At 43.6% G+C, this 26,491-nt stretch overlaps 1 protein-coding gene and 1 non-coding gene across 2 annotated transcripts in view; both read right to left on the bottom strand.

The window, feature by feature from the left end:
- Positions 1–26,491, bottom strand: part of LOC126413115 (calphotin) — an 831,469-nt gene that overhangs the window by 13,528 nt on the left and 791,450 nt on the right. The window contains exon 16 of the mRNA XM_050083006.1: positions 1,399–1,718. Within this exon, the coding sequence (XP_049938963.1) occupies positions 1,399–1,718 (320 nt within the window). The remainder of the gene's footprint in view (positions 1–1,398; positions 1,719–26,491) is intronic.
- On the bottom strand, positions 20,791–20,865 carry Trnas-cga (transfer RNA serine (anticodon CGA)). The gene has a single exon. It is a non-coding gene; the product is annotated as a tRNA-Ser (tRNA).

Below are 26,491 nucleotides of genomic sequence, written 5' to 3'. Positions count from 1 at the left end.
CTGCGTCGCCTCCGCTTGCTCCCACAGACGCTTCTCCCAGCCGAGGCTTTTTCTCATGTTTCATTCCTCATAAGTTCTCAGGGCTACCGCACGCCGTGGAGAAATGTCCGCCGCTTTGCGAAGTAGGAATGATTCAATCTAGTAAAATTGGTGTGAACTGCAGCTGCAATCGCAACGATCAACATGTCACACAGACTATGACGCTGCTCATGTAGAGGGAGCAAGAGTACATGGTTGAGAAGGACTTTCCAGGAACTAGTGTCTAGTTGATGAGTGAAATGGATAACTGGGGGAAATCACTAGCGCCGTTTTCCAGTTAAACCAGTAATTTCTCTAATCTTCTGGACTGCGAGGACTTCTTCACTTGTCAGGTGTTTCATCGCCTAAATGCTAGTTTAATTTCAGAAAAATGGACAGTGGAAAAAGTTTAGAGCAATGATAGCATACCACTGTGCTGTAAGAGTGCCGCAGATGACAGCCAAAGGACACCTGTTATGAAATGAAATGGCACCACGGACTATCACTCTTGGTTGTCAGGCCATATGGCAGACGACAGGCAGGTATCGGACCACTTTTCGAGGCGTCTCCAGGCACATCTTCGGTCTGGGATCTCACTGACTGGAGTAGAATTGCCTTCAGTGATAAGTACAGCTTCGAACTGAGCCCCGATGATTCAACAGACAGCGGTGGAATACCATCCTGACAGTCGCCCGCCAGATGGCCCGACAATCAAAGACTCATGGTCTAGGGTGCCCTCTGGTTGTCACCCGCTGTATCCTCACAGCACAGCTGTATATCCACGATATTCTATTCGCTTTATGTTACCCTTCATGGAAAGGCATTCTGGGCTTACACTTCACCAAGATAATTCCCCGTCGCACACGGAGAGAGTTTGTACAGCTTGTCTTAGTGCTTACTAGACCCCATCTTGACCAGGAACGTCAATGAATCTCTCCCGAATTGAGAACGTTGTGGAGCATTATGGGCATGATCCTCGAACCATCTCGTGATTTAGACGATTTGATGCGCCAGTAGTACAGACTTTGGCACGTTTTCCTCAGGATGATGTATAACAGCTCTATCAATGCCGAGCAGAATGACTGCTTGCATAAGGGCCAGAGGTGGACCAACGCTCAATATGTGGAGCTCATTCTGTTCAATAAATCATCCAATTTTCCTGAAATTGTAATCATTCCTTTTTCTTGTACATGTACATCACATGTACCGATTTCCTCGAAGCAATACATTTGATGGCAAAGAAGGAACAGTAATCTAGAACAAAACATTGTAGGCATTGCTGTGACAAACGTGTAGAGAACAGTAAACGGATGGCTGAACTGAGACGACATGAAGTAGGGCTGTACACAAGCGACAAGAGGTGCTGCGAGGTGTGCTTACCTGGTGGTGTTGCCGGCAGGGGCGACGATGGGCAGGACGTGCGTCTTGAGCAGCAGCGTGGTCGTGCTGAAGGTCTCGGTGGTGGTGTGCAGCGGCGGCGTCTCGGTGCCGGGCGACAGCGTCAGCACGGGCAGCGTGGCCATGCCCGCCTCCAGCGGCAGGCTGCCCTCCAGCGAGAGGATGTTCTCCGGTGCGGGGGCGGGCGCCGCCGTCGGCACGCCTCCAGGCGCAGTGCCGGGCGCCTCGGTCTTGCTGGGCTCCAGCAGGCGCTCGAACGTCGACGTCACCGTGATGAAGCGCGTGTTGCGCACCGTGCCCACCTGTGCAACGAGACAAACAGATCTCACTGCTACGCCAGTACCTCCGCTTTTGCAGCTTGTAATGATCCTACCTATGCTGATATCCTTTTTACAGACTGAACCGATCGATTCCGGCCACTCTATTGTTCATATTTATGCGGTACGGGATTTTGCAGGGGAGCTTGGTCTTTTATTGTATTTACCCGTTACCTCCGTTTGTTTACCTTATTTCATGTTTATGAGATTATTCGGTATGCTTTTATTCAAATGTACGTCCACCCCAGAAAGTTAGTAATCCTGGTATTTTCTTCTTCTTTCGTTTCAGGCTCTCTGGGTTACAATAAGTCAGTCATTTCTTTGCGTATTGTTCCTTCTTTTATGACAGGTATTTCTTCGTTCTCTCTGGCCTCCTTCTCTTCTATTCTGAAATTGTGGGTTTCGTACTTTATTTTTTCGTCTCTAAGTACTCACCTGAGCTGTTCTATGGAATAATAACTTAACTCTAATTTTTAATTCTCTTAGGTCTTTTTCAGTTTCCGTAAAGGAATTAGGTTTCATTATGCATTTATGGAAGAAATAAAAAATTCTTTTAGAGTATCTGTTAGAGTCTACTTAGGGATGTACGTAAAAATGTTGTCTCCTTTGACTCATAGTATCTCACAGTTTTTCGAATTTTTTGTAGAGAATTTCCTTCTTGCTGTATACGACCTTATCATCCTGAAATTTTGTTCCTCTGATTTAAAAAAAAAAATTCTTTCTGTTAGCTTTAATTGTTCTATCCGGCTTTTGTGATTCATGGTTAGGGTTTCTGCAGCAATAAAATGCTTAATTTTGGAGCCCCATGAAACGGATTTCTTGTCCCATATCTCTTTTGTCAATTGGATGGGCAATTCGAGTTCGTTTCTCCTGAATTCTATTGCCTTGCGCTCTATTGTAGTCCACCTTATCCATTTCTCCAGATATTTAAATTCTTTCACTAGGCCTCCTTTCATACGATACAGCAGTGCCTATATTATTCTAAATTACGATGGAAAGAAGAAACAGGAAATGCCGCAACTACAGCCGTTTTAAAACACGTTACATGTATTCGCAGTTAAGAATACGGACAACCATCAGCTGCATAATGCCATGTCAACAATGAAAATTTGTGACGCACCGAGACTCGAACCCGGATTTTCCGCCGTCGTCTTACCATTCGGCTCACGGCCCGACCGAAACTTCCGTATGTCGCCAAGTATCTGTCTACATCCTGTACTCGTATATCCAATATGTATATTGCCGTACAGGGAGAACATTTTACTTGAATATCGGTTGCCCATTGTCGGCGGATAAATAAGATACTACATCCATGTCTGAAGGAAATTTGCATCGCAATTCAGAATAACACAGCCACTTGTCTTACTTCCCTTTTTATTACGAGCAATTTATAAAAGTGTATAAAGTGATATAACATGAAAAGTTAAAATAATCTAATGCAACAAATGATATTATGAATACACATTTTCTTGATAAAACCGTAAAATCAGAGAGAATAGTTTGTTTGCGCCTAAACAGTGAAAATATGTATCTTCGACGTGAGATTGTTTTTGGAGGTTGATGGCGGCACGCGAGGCGATTAGTCGTGGTTATGTGACGGTTCTGTGAAGTCATGGCGTGCGTACGAATCTGAATTAAAAAGCAATGTCAATGAAAATATATATGTGTGATCTAAACCCTGCCATAATAATGTTAGCATTTAGCAAAAAATGTTTCAAATGGCTCTGAGCTCTGTGGGACTTAACAGCTGAGGTCATCAGTCCCCTAGAACTTAGAACTACTTAAACCAATCTAATCTAAGGACATCACACACATCCATGCCCGAGGCAGGATTCGAACCTGCGACCGTAGCGGTGGCGCGGTTCCTGACTGAAGTGCCTAGAACCGCTCGGTCACATTCAACAAAACGTCCTAATAAACATTCAACAGGAAACCACTAGCTTTAAGTCATTTCCTGAAGCAAATCCACACCTCCTTATTGGACAGTAACGAATAGATAATTTCAGCCCGTGGACTGATGTAGCCGTCCAAAAGATAAGTAGAAGCTCAGTTTTTATTTAACTACCACTGATTGGACTATTTTTATGTCGCAAGACTGTCGTGATTCAGTGCAACTGCACAACAAAAATTTGGCCGATTTTACTGTCACAAATAAGATAGGAATGGGATAATTATAGTACAACTATGCTGCAGTTCAAAGTATTGCGCGTTCTTACGGAGGCAGACACAAAAAGTGGTGACTGAAGAAACCTCGTGTGTTGTCGTGTCGGATTGTTGACAACGTTATTAAGTTTATTAAAGGATGCAAAACACTGAATGGGTCACTATTTGGAGCTAGTGATGACCGGTTTAGATATGATCAGCGAATCATCTTCAAATCTAAGTTGGCAAAAGGATCAGTATAAAAATTACTTTACGGTAACACTACAGCGATATCGGTAAATAATTTTTCTTTCTTCATGGGGACCACAGTTACGTAGAGAACATTTTAAAGAAATTTCTGGTGCTTGACTGAAATTGGTATTCGTTAACTTCGCGCAATCATGATCTACAGTGATTCTTAAATATAAATTGAACTGAACATTAATAAAGCACACAGATCAAACAGTGTAGAGCATTTGCTTTCCCATTATGCCCTGTGCTGTATAACCTTCACACTTTATTAATTTTCAGTACAAAGCATTAATCAGGTCTATGTGGAATGGTGGCCGAGCGGTTCTAGGCGCTACAGTCTGGAACCGCGTGTCCGCTACGGTAGCAGGTTCGAATCCTGCCTCGGGCATGGATGTGTGTGATGTCCGTAGATTAGTTAGGTTTAGGTAGTTCTAAGTTCTAGGGGACTGATGACCTTAGAAGTTAAGTCCCATAGTGCTCAGAGCCATTTGAACCATTTTTGAAGATAGCTCTAGAAAAAAAAAAAACTGTCACTGATACTACAAAGAACATTAAAACGGCGAGAAATTTTTAATACCTAATGCTAGAAAGTGTATTACATCAGCAGTGGTAAGAATGTAACATAAGAAACGTAAAAAGTACAGTGGATGCAATGGGAAACGTTACATAGTCAAAATTTTATGACGGAACCATTTTGTTAATACTTTATCAATACTCGTTACCGACTTGTGCATATCTCACGTCATCTTCCCCAACTCATCCTCTGTACGGTTATGTTACATTCCAAGCATTACTGAGCAGCTGCCCTTTCCAACACTCAGGATGAAAGAGATCATGATATTTTAACGTTATTTTCAGTTCCCCTGTCAAAATTATTTATAGTGTAACACTTATGTCAATATATTTTGCCGGGACTCGTTTTTACTTTGCCCAGCCTATATCTGCCGATGATCTACAATTCAGTTTGAAACAGGTAATCTGTAATAAAAAAGCGTGTTCTGTTTTGCACTCATTACACTTGCTTTGAATTACGAAATTAGCTTTGCTGGCAGTGAGAAGACCGCAGCATGGCACCCATCTCCCCCTTCTCTCCTAATTCCGCGGCGCCAATAGAATGGCTGCATTCCTATCCCCAGTCGTCCCGATACTCTGATCGCAGGCCTGCGCTACAGACTCTGCCTCTTACTCTACATTAGATTTTTACGGAGAATGAAAAATCAGAATTAAAGCCAGTGGTTTTTGTAGGCGAAACGTGCGTTTCATACAGGCTGAATTTTTTGTATTGGACTATTGTAGAAAAAAAAAGAAGGGTCAGTCAGTGATTGTTACACTACTCAGGTCACTGCGTAGTGTGTGGCAGTGCTGCAGTTGCAATAATACTGGAGTGTATACTACAACTACCACTCCTCTGTGTTTCTCTGGCGTAGAAACAACCAATGTGCTACCGTTACCAAGTCTTCACTTTGCCTTGTTGGGTAATATATCGACATGAATCATCGTTCAGTCACTTTTCTGTTATTGGAAAATAAGTACATGGTTTAGCAGTATTTCCTTTCCTTCCTCCCATCTCCTTCCAACCCGTCCACCAAGTGAGGTAACGCAGCAGTAAACCATTGGACTCGCATTTGGAGGGTCGGTGGTTCGAATCCCTCTCCAACAATCTAGATTTAAGTTTTCCATGATTTCCATAAATCACTTAAGCCGAAAGTCAGGATGGTACACTATGTGATCAAAAGTATCCGGAAACCTGGCTGAAAATGACTTACAAGTTCGTGGCTCCCACTATCGGTAATGCTGGAATTCAGTATGGTGTTGGACCACTCTTAGCCTTGATAACAGCTTCCTCTCTCGCAGGCATACTTCAGTCAGGTGCTGGATGGTTTCTTGGGGAATGGCAGCCCATTCTTCACGGAGTGCTGCATTGAGGGGAGGTATCATGTCGGTCGGTGAGGCCAGGCACTAAATCGGCATTCCAAAACATTCCATAGGTGTTCTATAAGATTCACGTCAGGACTCTGTGCAGGCCAGTCCGTTACAGGGATGTTATTGTAGTGTAATCAATCCGCCACTCGCCGTGCTTTATGAACAGGTGCTCGATCGTGTTGAAAGATGCAATCGCCATCCCCGAATTGTCGTTCGACAGTGGGAAGCAAGACGTGCTTAAAACATCAATGTAGGCCTGTGCTGCGATAGTGCCACGCAAAACAACAAGGGGTGCAAGCCACCTCCAACAAAAACACAATCACACAACAACACCACCGCCTCCGAATTTTACTGTTGGCACTACATACGCCTACGTTCACCGGGCATGCCATCGGATAGCCACATTGTGTACCGTGACTCGTCACTCCACACAACGTTTTTCCACTTTTCAGTCGTTCAATGGAGCCGCTCCTTATACCAAGCGAGGCGTCATTTGGCGTTTACTGGCGTCATGTGTGGCTTATGAGCAGCCGCTCGACCATGAAAATCCTTTTTTTCTCACCTCCCGCCTAACTGTCATAGTACTTGCAGTGAATCCTGATGTAGTTTGGAATTCCTGTGTGATGGTCTGGATAGATGTCTGCCTATTATACATTACTACCCTCTTCAACTGGGGCAATCTCTGTCAGTCAACAGACGAGGTCGGCCTATAAGCTTCTGTGCTGTACGTGTCCCTTCACGTTTCCACTTCATTATCAAATCGGATACAGGGGACCTAGGGATGTTTAGCAGTGTGGAAATACCGCGTGCAGACGTATGACACAAGTGACACTCAATCACCGGACCATTTTTGAAGTCCGTGAGTTCTGCGGAGCGCCCCATTCTGCTCTCTCACGATGTCTAATGACTACTAAGGTCGCTGATATGGAATACCTGGAAGTAGGTGGCAGCACAACCCACCTAATATGTAAAACGTATGTTTTTGGTGGTGTCCGGATACTTTTGATCACACAGTGTACCTTTGGAAGGAGAGAGCCAATTTTTTTCTTCATCCTTCACCAATTCGAGTTTGTGATCCATCTGCAACGATCACGGCGTCGACGGGGCGTTAAACCCAAACGATCCTTTCCAGTTGATTCTTGTCCAATTGGACACTGGCGGTGTTACTAACAGCCTTAGTAGGTGGACCCTTAAGTACCCTCCCAGTGGTTCCTCAGTCTTTGTCGCGTTACATGCTGGTACCAGCTCCCCGTAAATTCTTCGGCAGTACACAGGGCCGAACATGAGTCCTCTCTGTGGCAGTCGCACACTGAACGCTCAATATCCCAGCAGGGCAGTAAATGTATACATTTCATGAAATTTACTGCCACGTGACACATTTGCATCTCATGCTACACCAAAATGTTTGTGGAAGCCACGGTAGGAGACCTACGAAACAAAAACAACGGGACTTCCATCCGAAGGAAAGCTAAACAAACACGCTAATGAAACCAGAATCTACTTACACGAACAAATTGTTAGCAGTAAATTATTATAACTGGGGCTACTGGTGATATGAATTATGAGATCAGATTCAAGTTCGTATAAAAAAAAAAACATACGAAATGCGCAACAACATAGAACAAATAAAGTAAGAGTAAAGAAAAGCCTAATAGCTTTGGGTTATTTGTAAAGAACAAATGATAAACGATGACTAAATAGAGCTTTAAGCGTCTTTTTAAAACGAAAATAGGAACTGCGGGGGTAACAGATGTTATAAAGTGATATGCGGATCTATTGGGAAGAATAAGGAGAAAGAAATAATTTCAGATACATATTCTGCTGATATTGGAAGGCTTCCGTCGTACTAAAAGAACGAGAACAGCAGTGAAATTGTCTTAGAGAACATAAAAAAGCAGAGAATGTCTACGTGAAAGAGAGCAGTCGACGCAAAAGAACTACAAGTGACGCGCAGACCTAAGAAGTACGTAACAAAACTATGAAGAGTTAAAAAATCAGAAAGAAAAACGAAATACAAGAGCAAGATAGCCTTTTGGTTTGCTAAAGATTACAAGAAGTTACCGAGATTGCGTTTTGTAATATGGTTAGCGCTAGTGCCTTTAGAGACGAGGCAGTTTGACCAGACGGCGAAAGGAGAGCGAAGAATCTCACTACGGCCTCCAACGGCAGGTTTCTTCACTTTGCCCGAAGCAAGATTAAGAGAACGACTGCAATCAGAGCTGACAGTCATTATTTGGGAATTTTCATGTTAACGGCAGTGTGAAGGTGTTTCGCTTCTGCGTGCGGTAGTGGCGTAAGGATTTGTTTGTGGTACAGACTCCGTACCGTAATAATTCATAAGTTTATGAACACCTTCGAGGACTTCACTCTGAAAGTGATGAAGCGTTGCAAGCACATGAGAGGTTTTGGCTACGTCAACGAAGGCAAACATTCTGAAGTTACAGTATATACAAACTGGTCCCCCGTTGAGACAAATGTATTCGTCGCCACGGTGAGTATGTTGAAAAATAAATATGTAGACTGAAAAATAAAGATGTATATTTAAAAAAGTTTTATGTACTGTTTCATTTTATTCCTTCTCTCTTTCACTAGCATTAGTAACTCAGACATGACAGTAAACACTTCTCATGCATCACTGTCACTTACGCTTGAAAGATCCACTTTAGTCGCAATATTCATATATCGTGAATCAATGATGATATTTTGCGCGGGGCGGGAAATCCTTTCCAATCAGACCACTCAACAACCCCTTAGGAGTCTCCCCGCTGTTCTTGTCATATGACGTTGTCCACCAAAACATCAGTTCGAAAAAGCGAATTTCCCTGAAGTTTGTGGTTTGTACGTAGAATCCGTACCACTTCACTTTCTCTACATCACGCACAGAGTTATCTGTGATTAAACACCTCCAAAGGCCTACCACAACAACAGGAACCCTCCAAAAACCACTCTCGTTCAGCAATTCTGCTTTGCTTCGACCATGATAGCAACCTCTTACAAATAAAACTATTTACGTATTTTATTACTCGCATTTCGTGTAGGCACGGTGCCTAAAGACACGCTAAATTATCTCGAAACATATCACCGTGCTGTACATCAAAATTGGACAAAACGTTTAGTGTTGGCTGTTAGAATACAATACGTAATAAAAAAAGTTATCGTGCTGAGTGCAGGCAAAACGTAATACCGGACCTAACGTCACTAAATGAGCAAAGGAACAAGGCAGACTAGTGCTAATTTCACAAGAAATGACGTATACATACGAGGGAATAGAACTTACGTACATAATTATACCGTCTAAGGACGTACCCAGAACACCCAGAGAAACGATTAATGTTGCACCGACTCTCTGTAAACACAGTAATTAATGACAAAACATGACGCCCAACAAACCGAACAGAATCGGTAGCCCGCTATTAAACGACACGCCCATACGAATTAATATCATGTCACGAAGCCGTCGTGACATATGAGGTACATGGAATGAATACGTTCGTATCGGCAAGAACCACCCACGACAAAACACCAGCGATATTCAGTAGTCATGTGTTCTCTGAATTCGTGACTGACCTTGAACTTTGCTGCCGAATATGTTCCACCGAGAAATTCGAACCAACGCCGAACTCAAATTCAAGGCTAGTACGCCAAGATACCATTGTTAGGCCGTTCACCACGTCGAATGCAGGAAAGGATTTCACCGAAAATATTTCCTTCTTTCATATAACATTAAGAAACATGTTATTGATTCAGTCTGTGGTATTGTATTTAAGAATATGTACATGAATCCCAGAGATCCTTTAGATGTCAACAGGATAGTTGGAAATTCAGAAATGAAAGATGAATCAGGTAAAGATATTTTATGACATAAAAATAATTTTTGGAGTAGAGGTTATTTCCAGAGACTTAATCAGAGAAAATGAAGAAGGAATATGTGGGGATGAAACAAATACGATTCGTTTTACTGATTGCGTCTGGTGTACATGAAACTCAACAGAAAAATTTGAAAATTAACCTCAGTAATAAGTGACTGATCCCACGTACAGTCCTCAAAGAAAACTGTATAAACAGACAATAAAGAGGTAGAATCAATAAGTAGGATTATTGTTTTTACACCATTTGATTGGAGTGCGAAAGAAATAAATGCACGAGTAGAAGCGTCTTTGAGCTCTTTTTCGGAACTGAACAGAATTCAGAAAACGAAATTATCGAAAATAAAATATCTGAAAATTGAGCGAAAGTTAAGATTTCTTATTTCCCCTCCTTCTAGGACATATTTGGAAAGAGAATTAAACTCCACATAGAAAAAACAGGAAGTTTCAGGTTTCCTGATGCCAGTGTAATTCTGTGGCAGACAGCCAACGACTTGGAAGAACAGTGCAACACAATTGAGAGAGTATTGAAATGACGCTATAAGTTGAATGTTAATAACAGTAAAGCAAGGGTAATGTAACGTAGCCGAATTAAATCAGGCAACGCTGAATGAATTAGATTAGGATGAGACGCAGACACTTTGAAGAGTTTTGTCGTTTGGGCTGGAAAGTGACTGATGATGGCCGAAGCAGAGAGAACATAAAGTGCACAACGAGCACATCAGGAAAAGTGTTTCTTGTAAAAAGGATTTAATTAACGTCTAATATAAATTTTAGTCCTAGAAGGTCTTCCCTGGAGGTATTTTTCTGGAGTGTAGCATTATACTGAAATGGGACGCGGAGGATAGACAGGTTAAACACGAAGACTCTAAAATGTAGTGCTATCGAAAAATGCTGATGATTAAATGGATAGACTTATAACCGATGGGGAGGTACTGCATCGAAATGGCACAGAATATATTTTTGGCACATTTTGAGTAAAAAAAGAGGTCGTTTTGAAAGGGCACATTCTTACGCTTCAAGTATCTGTGAATTAGGTAATGAAGTGTGGAGGGTAAAAGTTGCAGTGGTCGAACAAGGCGTGAATAGAAGAAGCAGGTTCAAATGGATTTATGTTGCTGTAGTTACTCAGACAAGAAGAGACTTGCACAGAATAACCTAGCGTGAGGAGCTGTGTGAAAACAGTCTTTCCACTGAAGACCTCAACACAAATAAAACGTATATTTGGAAACTGATGGATGTAACTTTGTGAAGGGGCGAAATGACTCTACGACGAAACAGAACTAAGTGATTACACTGGCATCAGGAAACCTGAAACTTCCTGTTTTTTCTATGTGGAGTTTAATTCTCTTTCCAAATATGTCCTAGAAGGAGGGGAAATAAGAAATCTTAACTTTCGCTCAATTTTCAGATATTTTATTTTCGATAATTTCGTTTTCTGAATTCTGTTCAGTTCCGAAAAAGAGCTCAAAGACGCTTCTACTCGTGCATTTATTTCTTTCGCACTCCAATCAAATGGTGTAAAAACAATAGAACGTTAGTCAGGAGACTGGATGCTGTTTCATCTTCTTCCTGAGAGTCCGCAGCTCGTGGTCGTGCGGTAGCGTTCTCGATTCCCACGCCCGGGTTCCCGGGTTCGATTTCCGGCGGGGTCAGGGATTTTCTCTGCCTCGTGATGACTGGGTGTTGTGTGATGTCCTCAGGTTAGTTAGGTTTAAGTAGTTCTAAGTTCTAGGGGACTGATGACCGTAGATGTTAAGTCCCATAGTGCTCAGAGCCTTCTTCCTGAGGTATTTTAGCACGGTGAGCATGTTTATTATTCGACTTTATCTCATCTTTTCATAGCAGACGTGATACGTCACCCTCAGATAACATCTGGACTGACAACACGAATGTGAGTGAGCTGACTTTCATTCGTCTTACAAGAAATAAACCGCCCCATTACATGGATGAAACCCAGTTCCGCAGTGTCATCCAGTTCGAACAATAAAAACGAAGTACTAAGATGTTCAGAGAAATAAAACGAGTTTGCCTTGAAGATCTGGCATGGATAGTTAAAGAAGAAACGGTGTAATTCTCAGTATTAGTCAAACTTTAGTCTGTGTGAACAGATAACTCGCTTAGGTTTTACAGCGATCATTAGAGCTCAAAAATGCAGCAGCTCAGAAGAGACCTGGTCGTAAACGACAATCAGTTCTCCGCATCGCTGTTTTTACAAGACCTTACGATGGCTGTAAATCTGGAATAGGTTGTCTGTTCAAAGAAAGTGAAATTCAACAAACAAAACTAGTTCCGCAGTTTATATGGAGAAATAATAATAAACCGGACTCAGTATTTTTATCCAAACGTAATAAGTACCATCCAGTATTTTCTTCGCCTCATTAACGTAAATGTTGATCACATGGAATCGGTATGCTTTGACAACAGCGTCTTTGAAGAAACAATAGCATGTAACTGACTGTACCGATTTGCTACCTAAGAGCTTAACGCACGCAGCCGCAGCTCACAGTTTTTGCTCGCTACGTGTCTCTCCCATGTTGCAAATCAGTTCCTGAGGCAAAGGTTCAGATATGGAAACCAACGACATTTCATAAGGCGATAATTTCAATGAGAACGAAATCGTTGCTGACTTGAATTTAGCGTTTGAAAGCAGGGACTTGATTTTCAGAGTAAACGCCAGCTGCCATCCACTGCACCAATTAATTGTCTGCCCTCTTTAGACAATCGCTACGGTTTCTCGAGTTGCGACATAGTCGTAGCAAAAATACGCTGTCATCCAGGATATCATTTATACATTTACTCCATTTTATACCAGAATTTTAATTTCTGGAGGTAATGATCATCTTCATACCTGACAGGACTCCATTTTATAATGACAACAAGTCAAAATGGTTCATATGGCTCTGAGCACTATGGAACTTAACATCTGAGGTCATCAGGTCATCAAATCCCTAGAACTTAGAACTACTGAAACCTAACGAACCTAAGGACACCACACACATCCATGCCCGAGGCATAATTCGAACCTGCGACTGTAGCAGCAGAGCGGTTCCGGACTGAAGCGCCTAGAACCGCTCGGTCACAGCTGCCGCCGACAACGAGTCTACTTATGTAAAAATTGAATAGTTAAAACACAAAGACAAACGTACATCTGTGCAAAAAATAAAAATGGATATAGGTATGTCTTTATGTTCCACATATCCTCCTAAACAATGGACCGGCTTCAAATAAACTTGATACACATATCTTTTATTGTCTGGAAAGAATCATGGTTGTGGTAACAACGGTCAACTTATCAAAGTGATGACGGTGGGGTTTAGAAAGTAGTGCAGCCCATGACGTGAAAATACTATACTGTAGTCATCGATTATTTAAGAATGAGAACACTTACAGACTTAGAACGGACTTAACACATATTTTCAAAGATTTACAAAACTTTTCGTTCAGACTAGTCCCACAAAATGATGAACGGAAAAACAATTATCGCTTACTACATTTTCGCTGTTCACGCAGTAAAATTGTCACACAAAGCAAGACGCTTTAATTTTATTATTTCTTTACTATGAACAGTGTTTAGCGACACTTTCTCCAGACTGCGTTCATGTATACCACTGAATGTACCAGAAAAATTACATCAGTGTACCACTCTTAGTTCAGGAAGTATGACATCGTAAACACTGAATTTAAAATTACCGCATTATGCAAGACGTTCAAATTTATTACTTCGTTGCTACTCACTCTATTCGCAGCATACTTCCCAGATAGTATCCACATATACCACTGAATATATCTACAAAATGTATCACTGGGGGAAGGAGAAGGTTGCCAGATATAGGAGCAGGAAGAGACGGACAGAGTGTAGAGGATGGAGGAGAGGGATAGAGAGCGGTGGTGGTGGAAATGGGTACTTTTTTATAAATACGACGAAGCTTGTTTGGCTTGTTACTCCTAGTTGTGATTACATAAATTGGTGTTCTCAGGTCTAATTCTGCTCATTACCGACCGAACTTAATAACCCGGTGAAAATTTTTGTCATCCATAACTGGGAAAAATACGGAAATATTCGCTACAGCTTCTGGCGTTGCAACCTCCCTAGAGACAACAGCATCGTCTGCTGACAGTCTCAACGTACTTCCGACGCTCCATTTACGCATTAAATGGTATACTATTCCTTTGCAATTACGTGAAATTTAAATGCTTGATGATTTACGAGGTATTGTATCAAGTTCAATTTCCCTGTAAAGGTTAGAAAGTTCTTTATTTCCACGGTGACGATACGATCGCTCGTAAGGAACGGGCCACAGACACGGCCAACCGATTCGGCTCATATCTGGCAAGTCGACTGTGTACAACAAAAAATCGAATACTCTAAGATATTTTGACTCAACACCCTCCTGTTTCTTGAGGAAGTTACATCTAAAAATTACTGTCACTATTATTATTATTATTATTATTATTATTATTATTATTATTACTATTATTATTACTGTTATCACTCTTGGTGGCAGAAGCGGCAGTAGTACAACTACTGCCAGTATTAATTTTATTAGTTCATAGTCAGTATTATTTACTCACATTGTCACAATAGACACCCACATGATTTGAATATTATTTGTCGTATTAAAATTGTTATTTCTGAGGTCTTGTCCGATGTCACAGAGGGCCTGATGACTCCAATGGAATCACATTAAATAAATACGTAAAGTAAATAATGTTCACGGCACGCAATAACCACAGAATTATCGGGACCGATAGATAATAGCATTTTTCTCCGACATATATGGGTTAGTCTGGAACAAAGTAATAATGCGGACGCGATCGAACCGCGGTATTGACCGTCTTTCGTGCTAGCATGTTTCACTATAATCTCGGATTACTAGTCGCGTCACTTCGAATAAAATACTTCCTCTTTTCGAAAGGTGTTTCTACCGTCGTCATCGTCTTCAGAAATTAAAGTCACTGACTGCAAGGGATGGCAAAGTGTTCTGCTAGTACAGAAACGAAGGCAGTGCCTGGAACCCGTCTAGAGATGGTCGAAGTGACGCTTGCGCGGAACTCAAGTTGGGATCTCCTGGCTGGTATGTCCCGCCGCGGGACCAAGGTGCACAAGAAAGATAGACCGTGGCGCGTACGTCGCAGCACGTGCCACTACTTGGTCTTAGGAATGTCAGTAACTCCACAGGGAGTGATTAAATATTTCAGACAAGTGTAATAATTGCGCGTTTAAATGCGTGCAAGCTCTCGATCGCACACGACAAAGTTCAAATATCTAGTGGGTACCTTTTCAGTTACATGTTGATTCCCCGTGGGCCCCGCACAGAGTCGAGCGTTCGCCAGGTAGGGCGAACAAGCTGACAAGTGTGACGTCACAAGTTCGTTGCTGCGCCTGTTTTTCTCTTGAGCCCGTGCGGGACTGAATGTCTTCATGTGGCGCGAGAGGCCGGCACCACGATTGAAAAGGCCTCTCCCACCTCCCTACAAGTGTCAGGACTCCGTCTTTGCTTGCGCTCTCCACTCCCTGATAAGTGCGTATCCCTGGTTTCTGTTAAAACTATTGCTGTTTATTCCAATTTCTGGCGCTGCCTTTGAACAGAATTTCAGTACGAAGATGTTTTAGCCAAACTTTCGTCTTTTCTGATAGTATTTCACGCCCTTTCGTCAGGCAATGTTCAGCCACGGCCTACTTGTCAAGTTCGCTTTTTCGCTTTTTTTAACTCGTGAATGCTTTGCATAATGCTCAACAACAGCGCGAGGAGTTAGTCCTAAGAGAATGCAGTCACTTTCACAGGGGACACTAATACGTTGGGAACTAGAAGGCCTGTATTGTCTTTAATGGGACATAACATATCTGTTATTTTGGATGTCAGCCGGAACGCTGATATCAGTCCATGTCTCTACAGCACGCTTGCTAGTCTTTGCTCCACTGTATGGTAGAAACGCAGGCGGCTTAGCCTCTTCCGCCAACTCACGAGGCGTCTTTCATCAGTGGCACCTTAAAACTTTAGCAATTTATCCCTCGCTGTCACAAGTTTCCCCGAACACGCTCTTCAGATGCTAAAATACAGGGTTAACGACAAGCTACTTCCTGTGTCACAACCAATATTATGAGATAGCGGATGGCACAGCCTTGGGATCCCCAGTGTCTCCTGCCGTCGCGAACTACTTCGTGGAGCACTTTGAGAAGCAAGGAATTCTGCTGGGCTGCGTCCATCTCGCTTCCTACGGTAAGATGACGACACCTTCCTGATACGCCCTCGTGATGAAAATGCACTGGAGATATTCTACGGCCACATGAAAAGCGTCATCGCAACATTAAATTTGCTGTAGGGGTGTAGAGAGATAGCCAGGTTCCGTTCTTGGATGTGTAGGGTGGCACGATTTTGCCACCAAATATGAATAATTTTGATGTTTCATATTTCATATTTACTGCATTTTTAGATGGGGTTATCATTTACCGGTTGATACGGGTTGGCCTTATCCTAACATGTCTGTGGAGTTACATGCCTCGAGGATAATTTCACGCTGACTCTGACAGCAGGAAGAAAGAGGTCCTAGAAGCCGGTGCAATGGGCTCCTCGTGGTGAGCGTACAACGCCTATGAAAGAGTTGAGGGCGAGGCGATGCTTAAAAAAGCGTAAAATCGCAGACACAGCAGCTTTCAAGCGGAGCCAGCAGCCCTTTTAGCACGGAAGTAAGTGAGAGGAATCCCTGAGACAGATGCGAGCTAATTGTCGCAGAGGTTCTCACGCCAGACGAGAAGGCGAATTCCCACCACAAGGCTGTGAAATGAATCTGCTTTGGTTGTATTTGTAGTTGGAGCTACAATTTGTTCTAGAAGTTTCTACCGAGCTGAGCATGAGCTGAAGGCAGCTGTGTGACAGCTTCCTAAATCTTAGAGTGGGAGGTTTTACCTTCCTAACAGGTGCGGTGAGTGGCTGCATAGAAAATGCACGCTAACGAGACGAGGTTTGATTCAAATTTGGCACTGCAGGGCGAAGGACTCAGTCTCTTGTAGGTGTCGAGAGGACACACATCAATGGATAACACTGCGAGACGTTATTGGAAAGGTCCCAGTGAACAGTCTCACTATTAGATTTGATAGAGTGCTTTTCGCTTCTCTTTACTCATAGAAAAGGATCTGCAGCACTTTGTGAAGACGAAGTGCTTTTTTACGACCACACACTTGACTCAAGTTTCTGCTCCTGGCTTATGGACCAGCAGAGCTCTTGATTCGTGTCCGGCATTTTACCGATGTAATTTCTACCCAAGATATTTGCGGAAGCCATTTGGTGTTCTCTGAGTGATCATAATTTACAGCTACGGCACGCACTTCGTCTAAACGGCGATCGGCAGCAATGAGCAGTTCGGCGCTGCAGAATTGCCTTTCCCAACACTGAAATCGGTGATATAGGCACCTCGGCTTGACAGACAGGCAATCTTTAACAATAAATGTGTTAAGTTCTACTTGTTTGATCACAGAGCTCTTTACTACTAGGGGCAGACAGCGTGGAGACTATAGTAAATTTGATTCCAATCAGTATAAATCATTTAGTGTTGCTGTCGAACAAACAGGGCCGCGATTTCGATTCAGGCAGTAGATATTTTGCCTACCGAAATTTAGATAAATGAATAGGAAGTAACATCCTAGCTCAATACTTGTTGAATTTTCACATTTTTCTTTAAGTGTTGTTTACACACACATCAATAAAAGTTTTGCATCACCCCGGTTCTCAGAACTCCTGAAGATAGACGTTGACTTTGGATATTATATCACAGTCACAGTCCCTTTCACTGTTCAGAGATGTCACTAAGCCCGCCCAAAGATGTAAACAACCATGCATGAGCAGCGCCTATTAGACGGAGGGGGTCGAACAACAGGTCAGTTCTAGTCATTGCACCATCAAGGACGCAGAAGGCTCGTGATGTCTGTAGTTCAGTCATGCCTAGACGGTCGATACCACGGTTCGATCGCGTCCGCATTGTTACTTTGGGCCAGGAAGGGCTCTCAGCAGGGGACGTGTCCAGGCGTCTCGGAGTGAACGAACGCGACGTTGTTCGGACATGGAGGAGATACAGAGAGACAAGAACAGTCCATGAGATGCCTCGCTCAGGCCGCCCAAGGGCTACTACTGCAGTGGATGACCGTTACCTACGGATTATGGCTCAGAGGAACCCTGACAGCAACGCCAACATGTTCAGTAATGCTTTTCCTGCAGCCGCAGTACGTCGTGCTACGACTGAAACTGTGCGCAATAGGTTGCACGATGCCAACTTCACTCCCGACGTCCATGGCGAGGTCCATCTTTGCAACCACTACACCATGGAACGCGGTAAAGATGGGCCAAACAACATGCCGAATGGACCGCTCAGGATTGGCATCAGATTCTCGTGAGTGTCTCATACACTTTCAAACAGACAATCGTCGGAGACGTGTTTGGAGGCAATTCGGTCAGGCTGAACGCCGTAGACACACTATCCAGCGAGTTCAGCCAGGTTGAGGTTTCCTTGCTGTTTTGGGGTGTCATTATGTAGGGCCGACGTACGCCGCTGGTGGTCATGGAAGGCGCCGTAACGTCATCGGCGTAGATTGTTACTATTACGTACTGAGTATCAAATACTGTGTAATAACTGTACCAAAATGAAAATAATTTTTTAAAAAATCTATCCGGATAAATTGGAGGTCCGAATTACCGAGGGCTGGATAAACGAGGCTCCACTCAACTTATTTCATCGCATAGGATGTCATCCTCCGAATAATTTCATTTATGATACCGTGGCCTTATATGCAAATGGAAATGTAGGTGGCACGTAATGAAAATACTTCCAGCTTTTACTGCCGCTGAACAAATTTATACTTCCGCCCCCAAACCTGTTACGTGGTCGCGGGTTCTGCGCGCTAGCGGCACTGAGGGCAAACGCTCCGTTCCGCCGATGTGTCTGGATTTTCCAGGGTGCGTGTGCGCTTATAAGAAGCGACCACGGGACTAAAGAGAAACATGCTGCCCCGCGACTCAGCTGGATGTTCGCCAGCGTCGTAAAACGTTTACTGCAGGCGGGATGGCTGCGCTCCTCTTGACAGCATAATTTGGACGGGAGCCGGCGAACTGCAAGCCCCACGACCGCTTTGTGCTGCTTCCGCGAGCAGACACAGCCAGCGATACGTAACGAGAAACTATGTTCGCTCGCTACCCACCCCTGACGTTCTTCCGGCCATTTACTGGCCGGGAAGTGGGTTAATAGGAAACGTCAGGCTCTTGACAACCGGACGGCGAAACTGACAGTATCAGCTAAAATCTTACTTATTTCTGGAAGAGCTCCGAGAAAAGAGCAGATACTGCTGCAAGATTGACCCTTATTGACGAAATGTCAGCCACTTAATCACTCGTATTGCGACAGGGATTTATTACTTCCTGCTGGTATCCTTCTCTACAGAATGAGTTTTGTGCTTTACGTTATATAAATCTAATAATAAGTCGCATGTCTCGCAAGTGGGCTCATCTATGTTACTAATACAAGCGACTGTTCCGGAACCCGATGCAAGTTGTATGTAGCCTATCAAACGGCTTCCAGGAGGAACAAAAACGTGATTTTCAATATTTCGCGTAGATACTGAAACTAACTTCCGAACTGGGCATGAAGGCCCAACGGTACCGTCCGGCCGCCGTGTCACCCTCAGCCCATAGGCGTCACTGGATGCGGATATGGAGGGGCATGTGGTCAGCACACCGCTCTCCAGGCCCTATGTCAGTTTTTGGGACCGGAGCTGCTACTTCTCAGGCAAGTAGCTCCTCAGTTTGCCTCACAAGGGTTCAGTGCACCCCACTTGCTAATAGCGCTCGGCAGACCGGATGGTCAGCCAACCAAGTGCTAGCCTAGACCGACAGCGCTTAACTTCGGTGATCTGACTGGAACTGCAGCAAGGCCGTTGGCTCTGAAAGATGATGTCAAATTTCTCACGAGTCACATAAGAGTGTCGCTAGTAACACCACTATGAGGACGCATATCAGGTTTGCTTTAAATACACGCAGTTACGGCCGTGAGCATTAGTTACCTTTGAGACTGGACATACTGAGATGATACTCGTCAAAAATGCTTTTAAGTCGACAAAGACGCCATTATCAAGACCTCACTGAGTCCAAACGAGGTTGTGTAATAGAGCTACAAGAAGATGGATGTTCCTTCTACGATACGGCAGAAATAGTTGGCAGGAATGTAGCCACTGTGGATGACTTCTGATAACGGTGCTCGCGAGGACGTCTGGTAGCAAGAAGACCGGGCTCCGGACGGCAACATGGGCACTGCCAAGACGGAAGTCCATCGTCTTCGGCTTGCGGCTCTGGCGCATCGTATTGCATCTGCCGCAGCAATTTGAGCAGCAGTTGGCACCACAGTGACACCACGAACTGTTACAAATCGGTTACTTTAAGGACAGCTCCGAGTCAGACGCCCTGTAGCGTGCATTCCGCTGACCAAACCACCGCCATTTGCGACTCCAATGGCGTCAATTGGTAATTCATTGGAGGGCAGAGTGGAGGTCTGTTGTATTTCCTGATAAAAGTGGTTTCTGCCTCGTTGCAAATGACGGCCGTTCGTTGGTTAGAAGGAGACCAATTGAAGGCCTGTATCCATCCTGTCTGTATGTTAGACACGCTGGACCTACACCTGAAGTTATGGTTTGGGATGTGATTTCGTATGACAGCAGGAGCACTCTTGTGGTTACCCCACGCGCCCTGATTGTCAATTGTTCGTCAGTCTGGTGATTCGGCCTGTTGTGCTTCCATTCATGAACAGCATTGCAGAGGGTCCAAAATGAGATTTTCACTCTGCAGCGGAGTGTGCGCTGATAATGAAAGTTCCTGGCAGATTAAAACTGTTTGCCGGACCGAGACTCGAACTCGGGACCTTTGCCTTTCGCGGGCAAGTGCTCTACCAACTGAGCTACCCAAGCACGACTCACGCCCCGTCCTCACAGCTTTACTTCTGCCATTACCTCGTCTCCTACCTTCCAAACTTAACAGAAGCTCTCCTGCGAACCTCGCCCGCGAAAGGCAAAGGTCCCGAGTTCAAGTCTCGGTCCGGCACACAGTTTTAATCTGCCAGGAAGTTTCATCGCAGAGGGTGTTTTCCAACAGGATAACGCTCACGCACATATCGCAGTTGTAAGCTAACATGGTCTGCCGAGTGTCGACAACTTACTTCGGCCTGCTCTGTTATCACATGTGTGTCAAATCGAGCACGTATGGGACATCATCAGACGGTAACTCCAGCGCCACCTACAAAGAGCATTAACCGTCCCTGTATTGGTCGACCAGGTGCAACAAATATGGAACTCCATCCCACAAACTGACATCCAGCACCTGTACAACACAATGCTTGCAATTTAGGATGCTTACATTCAACGTTTATGAGTTTGCGCCGTTTGTTAATGTAGCAGCGTTTCACATTTGCAACATCTCACCTCGCGCTTACAGTAACCTGTGATCTTGCAATGTTAATCACTTAAAGATGTTATCTAGATAAATGTATTCCCGAAATTTCAACACCTTATCTTGATTAATTTTTGGTGTTGCTAATTTTTTTGCATCAGTAACTATTGCGTTACATGGAGGCAGCGGGGTAGCAACAGAAAGAGCACCCGGCCACCCCTTAAAACAGCCACCCCTTAAAACAGCCACCCCTTAAAATAACCTCGCCAAATCCGTTAATAGTCATATCAACCCCGCGCCGATGCGGAACAGAGTCACAAGAAGAAGAGTACTAGTAAGCGACATTGTCCTCTACGTTAGCTATTTTAATCTCTTTTTTATTTCATGAACATTCGTTCTGATAATGCCTGGTCCATCATAAGATGCGTATCTGCTTAAGAATGGGGTGAGATAGATGGGTGGGGGGGGGGGGGGGGTGGCAGGTCGATTATCGAAGTTGCTTGTAGTTGCGAACGTTCGCCATGAGAGAAGTTGGAGGGCTCAGAACATTATATTTACACAGTCTGCAACCTGTCCTCTAGCCTTGGCACGCGGTAAAAATCGGTAACGGGAAGGGTTCCCGTAGCAGCAGGCGCAATCACGTGCCTCTCGGGTCCAATATAAGTCCCAGAGCTTGGCTGCGGAGCTTAGGGGTGGATGCCACATTATTGCCGTCGCCGCCATATTGATTGGCAGACTTACTGGCTGATACCAATTCCTTCCCCTCCCACAGCGCCGACAGCAACCGGAGGTCGCGAGTATTACTGCCGGCACGACAGCTCCTGGTGACTCGTCTGCAGGCAGGCTCCGTCGCCACACTGCCTAGAGCCTCTAGGCTAGCCCGCTCTCGATAACACCGTCGACAGTTCAGACGGTACTCGTACAGAAATTTAATCGGCTCACCTGAGTCTGAAAAGGTGCTGAAAATATTCAGCAGGTCGTAAAAGAGGTCCGTACATTAAATGCGCCTGGAGACTGTACTAACAAAAATATTTTGTTCTGTGCTATGCGAAAATGTATGTCTGTGTTCTCAATAATTACGTTCAGTTCTAAGCACAAGAGGCAAGCCTTCGGAAAAAATTTAATACAAGTGGAGAGCCTGGAGGGCAACACTTGAAATATATAATAGCGTAGGAACAAAAAAATTAAATGCTACATAGCAGTCGTCATGGTTTGACGTGACATACAGAGACCGTGAAAGAGAGATATTTATTACATGAAAGTTCGTCAATTCCTTGTATTTCCGGTTTTTAATTTCCTATACATATTTCACCACTAAAGCCATCTTCTAAAATAAGCTTGTGAAAAAAGCGCTAAAAACACTCTCTACTCAATTTTTATTCATGTAATTACTCATACCTCTAAGAAAATTATAATGTTTGACAACTATATTATTTCTTCAAAGTAGTCTGCTACAGAGCAGAACTTTATTAAGCGAATTCACTGGTCATAGGATCTCTTTTTCAATGTCTTCATACTTCACTGTGTTGTCGATGTAGGTCCAGTGAAAACTTGCCAACGTTTAGGAATTTCACCACCGACTACCAGTATAGCTGGGCCTCGTAATATGCAAGTACGACGTCTTATCACAAGCATTGAATTGCAAAGCAAATAGGCAAATGTATTTATAATGTAGGGCTACAAGCCTCCAGCCTGCTACAGAGAAAGATATCAGTGACTCGGTTTAGAGGAGCATAAAGGGAATAGGTAATGGTTTTCTATTCGACTACTTCTGTTATACTGCACAGACGTACAATTATACGAGACGGGTGAAGTTCTTCCACATGTGTAACATTCCAAAGCACTTTAATTGCTTTCACGTTTCCAGGCTGTTTTTCTTTCTTTTTTAAGACAAGAAATAAGCTCGACGGCATTACAATTTAATTGTTTCTATATAGTTTGCTGTCAGCTAAAAAGTTTTAACTGCAGGATGATGTCACTTTCGTAATTGCTACCTGCTCTTAGCACTGTAAAGATCAAGAGCAATCACCGGAGCGCTGCTGCTAGACATAAACATGGATTACGCTCACTGACGGTATCTTAATGGCTTCTCAAAACTAAGACATAAATACACTACATCATAAAGCGAAACTTCGGAAGCAAAGCGGCCATTACAGTGTTCCGCACAATATCCAATAGGAGACTGGTGTTTCAAGTAAGCAATTGGCGACGTGCTTCAAAGAAAGGGCAAGAGTTAATAGTGTGTTTGAATTGAACACTTATATTACTGACCTCTGGCACACACATTCCATGTTACAATCAAGTTCACTAGTCCTTTAGTATTATGCGGCATGATCTTCACTGTGATAATGATAAATAGCAAAGTACATCGTGTGGAAAGCTTATTTTCACGAAGGACGCTGACCATTGTGAGCAAATTATGTAGTTATCGTTTAAACCCTCCAGATAACAACGATCTAGCTTGGTTACTTGTCAATAAATCGGCCCTCTCTTCTACCGAGGGAGACAAGCCATGTGCCGCGGTAATTTAACTCGCATCCGGGATGGTTCTGGTTTGGATCCCCACTTGAGCAACCATGATTTACGGTTCTCGTAGTTTGCCCGTACTTCCCCTGTTTTTGTCCAATCCAGTGAGTGATGCGTGCTGTCGATCACCGTTGCTTTAAATTGTATGGGTCTCTCCCTAATGGTGTACATAGATCAGGCAATACTGCACACAACTGAAACATTAAGAACGAATGGCGTAAGGGGGCAGTCAAATGAAAACGAGACAGATAGAAAAAAGTAAGTAAACTGTTAGTTATTTCAAAAGTAATCTCCATAACTGTTAAGACACGTATCCCACTGTGAGACTAGGCAGTCAGTGCCTTCATTGGGAAACGATTGCGCCTGCCTACGGAACCATGGTTATACTCAGGCGTGCACCTCTTCGTCCGATGCAAATCGACGTTCAAGACTGCCATTCGTCGGGGTTACAAAGATATGACATTCACATGAGGAGAGATCTGGATGTGTAAGGGCTTCTCAGCGAAACTTCTGCAGCATATGGAAGCAGCCTAGGTAAAATGTGGACAGACATTATGGTGCAACAGAATGGTTCTAACAGTAAACATTACTGGGCGTTTGGATCTGATGATGCGCTTCCATGTTAGCAAAGTGTCCACGCTGCGCTGTGCGTTAATTATGGCGCCTTGCTCCAGAAAGTCAATGGGCAGCCTTCGCAGTCAAAGAGAGAAGTGGTCTTGTCTCTCCCAGAGCTAGCGTGGACGGCTATGAATGCCTTAGGTGGTTGTTAAACCATGTGCTTCCATTGTTGGTACTGACGCTTGTTTCTAGCTCAAAAAGATGACACTACGCTTCAACCTCGGCGACATTACGGCAAAGGAAACTGTATTCTTCAACGTGATAAAGTTCCAGATGCTGCAATGATACTGAAATCGTTTTCAACTTTTGCCCCTCCGTCTGGCTGTTGGAAACTCACTGCTTATAGATTTTCCAGAACTTCAGTTGCTCGGTCATGATGGCGTGAGCGGTTCCGTGACAGATGCCCAATATGAGCCGAATGTTTTCCATCATCCGCCGACGGTCATTTCTGATGGCAGCATCCACTGGTGTCTTTCAGTGACTCCCGATCTTCTTGAAATTGTTTATTCCATGCAAACACACGTGCATATGCTGTCCTGTGTTCGCCGTACACTGGAGACCTTCGGGCATGAATTTCACTTCCTGACCCTCCTACCGAAGTCAAAAACCGCAACTACCGCTCGCTGTCCCTTTTTGCCAGCCTCCAAAGTGAAGTAGGACGCACAATGAGTCGCTGATCTCACACTGAGCACGTCTAACAGAACGTTGGCACATCGGTGAACTTTCGCGCTTCCCAAGTAGTGGGCACTTCTTTACACGAGCACACACTTACCTGCGTTATAAGCGTCCACACCCTGCTCGTTTTATAGCCTGTATTATTTGCATCTGGCCACCCCTTGTATTTAATATTTAAAATTCAAGGCCATAACTGATCGAAATAATGAATAGGATAGAAGCAAATTCTACCTACCGACGTATGTACAAAGTTCCTTCGGATATATTTAATGAGTCTGTCTGACAAACACGTATCAAAACCAAACGTTATAACACGACAGTTCAACGTTTGACAAGCTGCTACGACATATATGAACTTAGGACAATACGTCCCATATTTCCTTCGGCAAAAATGCAGTAAGAATAATGAACAGAGAAATCGTAAATATCCCCAAAAGAGTGGGCTGGTACGTTGATAAGTATACGGAAAATATATTACAAATAAAAAGTAATGAGAAAGTTAATACTTGTGCCTTCTCACTACAATATTAGGAATAACGCAACAGTTGATTTACGAAATAAGAAGAACGGTGAATGGGAATGTTTAAAGAAACAAACAGATAACAGTAGATGCATTTGCATGTACTATTATCTTAACTATCCGCAGGGAATTTAGAGGGCTTCTTCGTGACGTCAAGTGCATGGCCATATCTCACAGTACCAAGGCGCAGCATGATGTTCAAAACGAGTCCACATAATTGACACTTGTCTTTAGCGGATGCAACAGCGTCTTTATTAGAAATCAAAACGATTGGAATTTCGAGAGAGAATCCACTGCTGTCATTCTGAATATCCTCGACGAGACGGAAGACCGCAAACACCAATCTAGTATGACCGGAAGGAGCAAGAAAAAATTGTGATGTTGCCCACTCTTTCGGAGATATTTACGATTCGTCTGTTTATTATTCTTACTACATTTTTGCCGAAGGAAATATGCGACGTATTGTCCTAAGTTCCATATATATCGTAGCAATAGTTTTACCCTGTACTGGCACCCTCAGCGTTCCTGTGAAATCATCTGCCCACTCACCTTTCTCATAAATGTTATTGCACAAATGCAGTATTTCAGCCTTTCCTTGGCTCAAAGCTTTAACGAGTTCCCTGGAAATCCCATCTCCACCAGTCTGTACTTCACATTTCATTTCCGTAAGTGACGTCTCAACTTCTTCCCTTATGATTGGAAATCCTTTCGCCTCTTCAAATAACTCTTTTTCATTCTCCATATCAAAGCTCCTGAACGACACATAAATCTTTTAAGTCTCTCTTCTTGCTTTTCTGCATTTTCATTGCT

This window comes from Schistocerca serialis, chromosome 7 (assembly GCF_023864345.2).
Source record: "Schistocerca serialis cubense isolate TAMUIC-IGC-003099 chromosome 7, iqSchSeri2.2, whole genome shotgun sequence".
Lineage (NCBI taxonomy): Eukaryota > Metazoa > Arthropoda > Insecta > Orthoptera > Acrididae > Schistocerca > Schistocerca serialis.
This window is presented reverse-complemented; position numbering and strand designations above follow the sequence as displayed.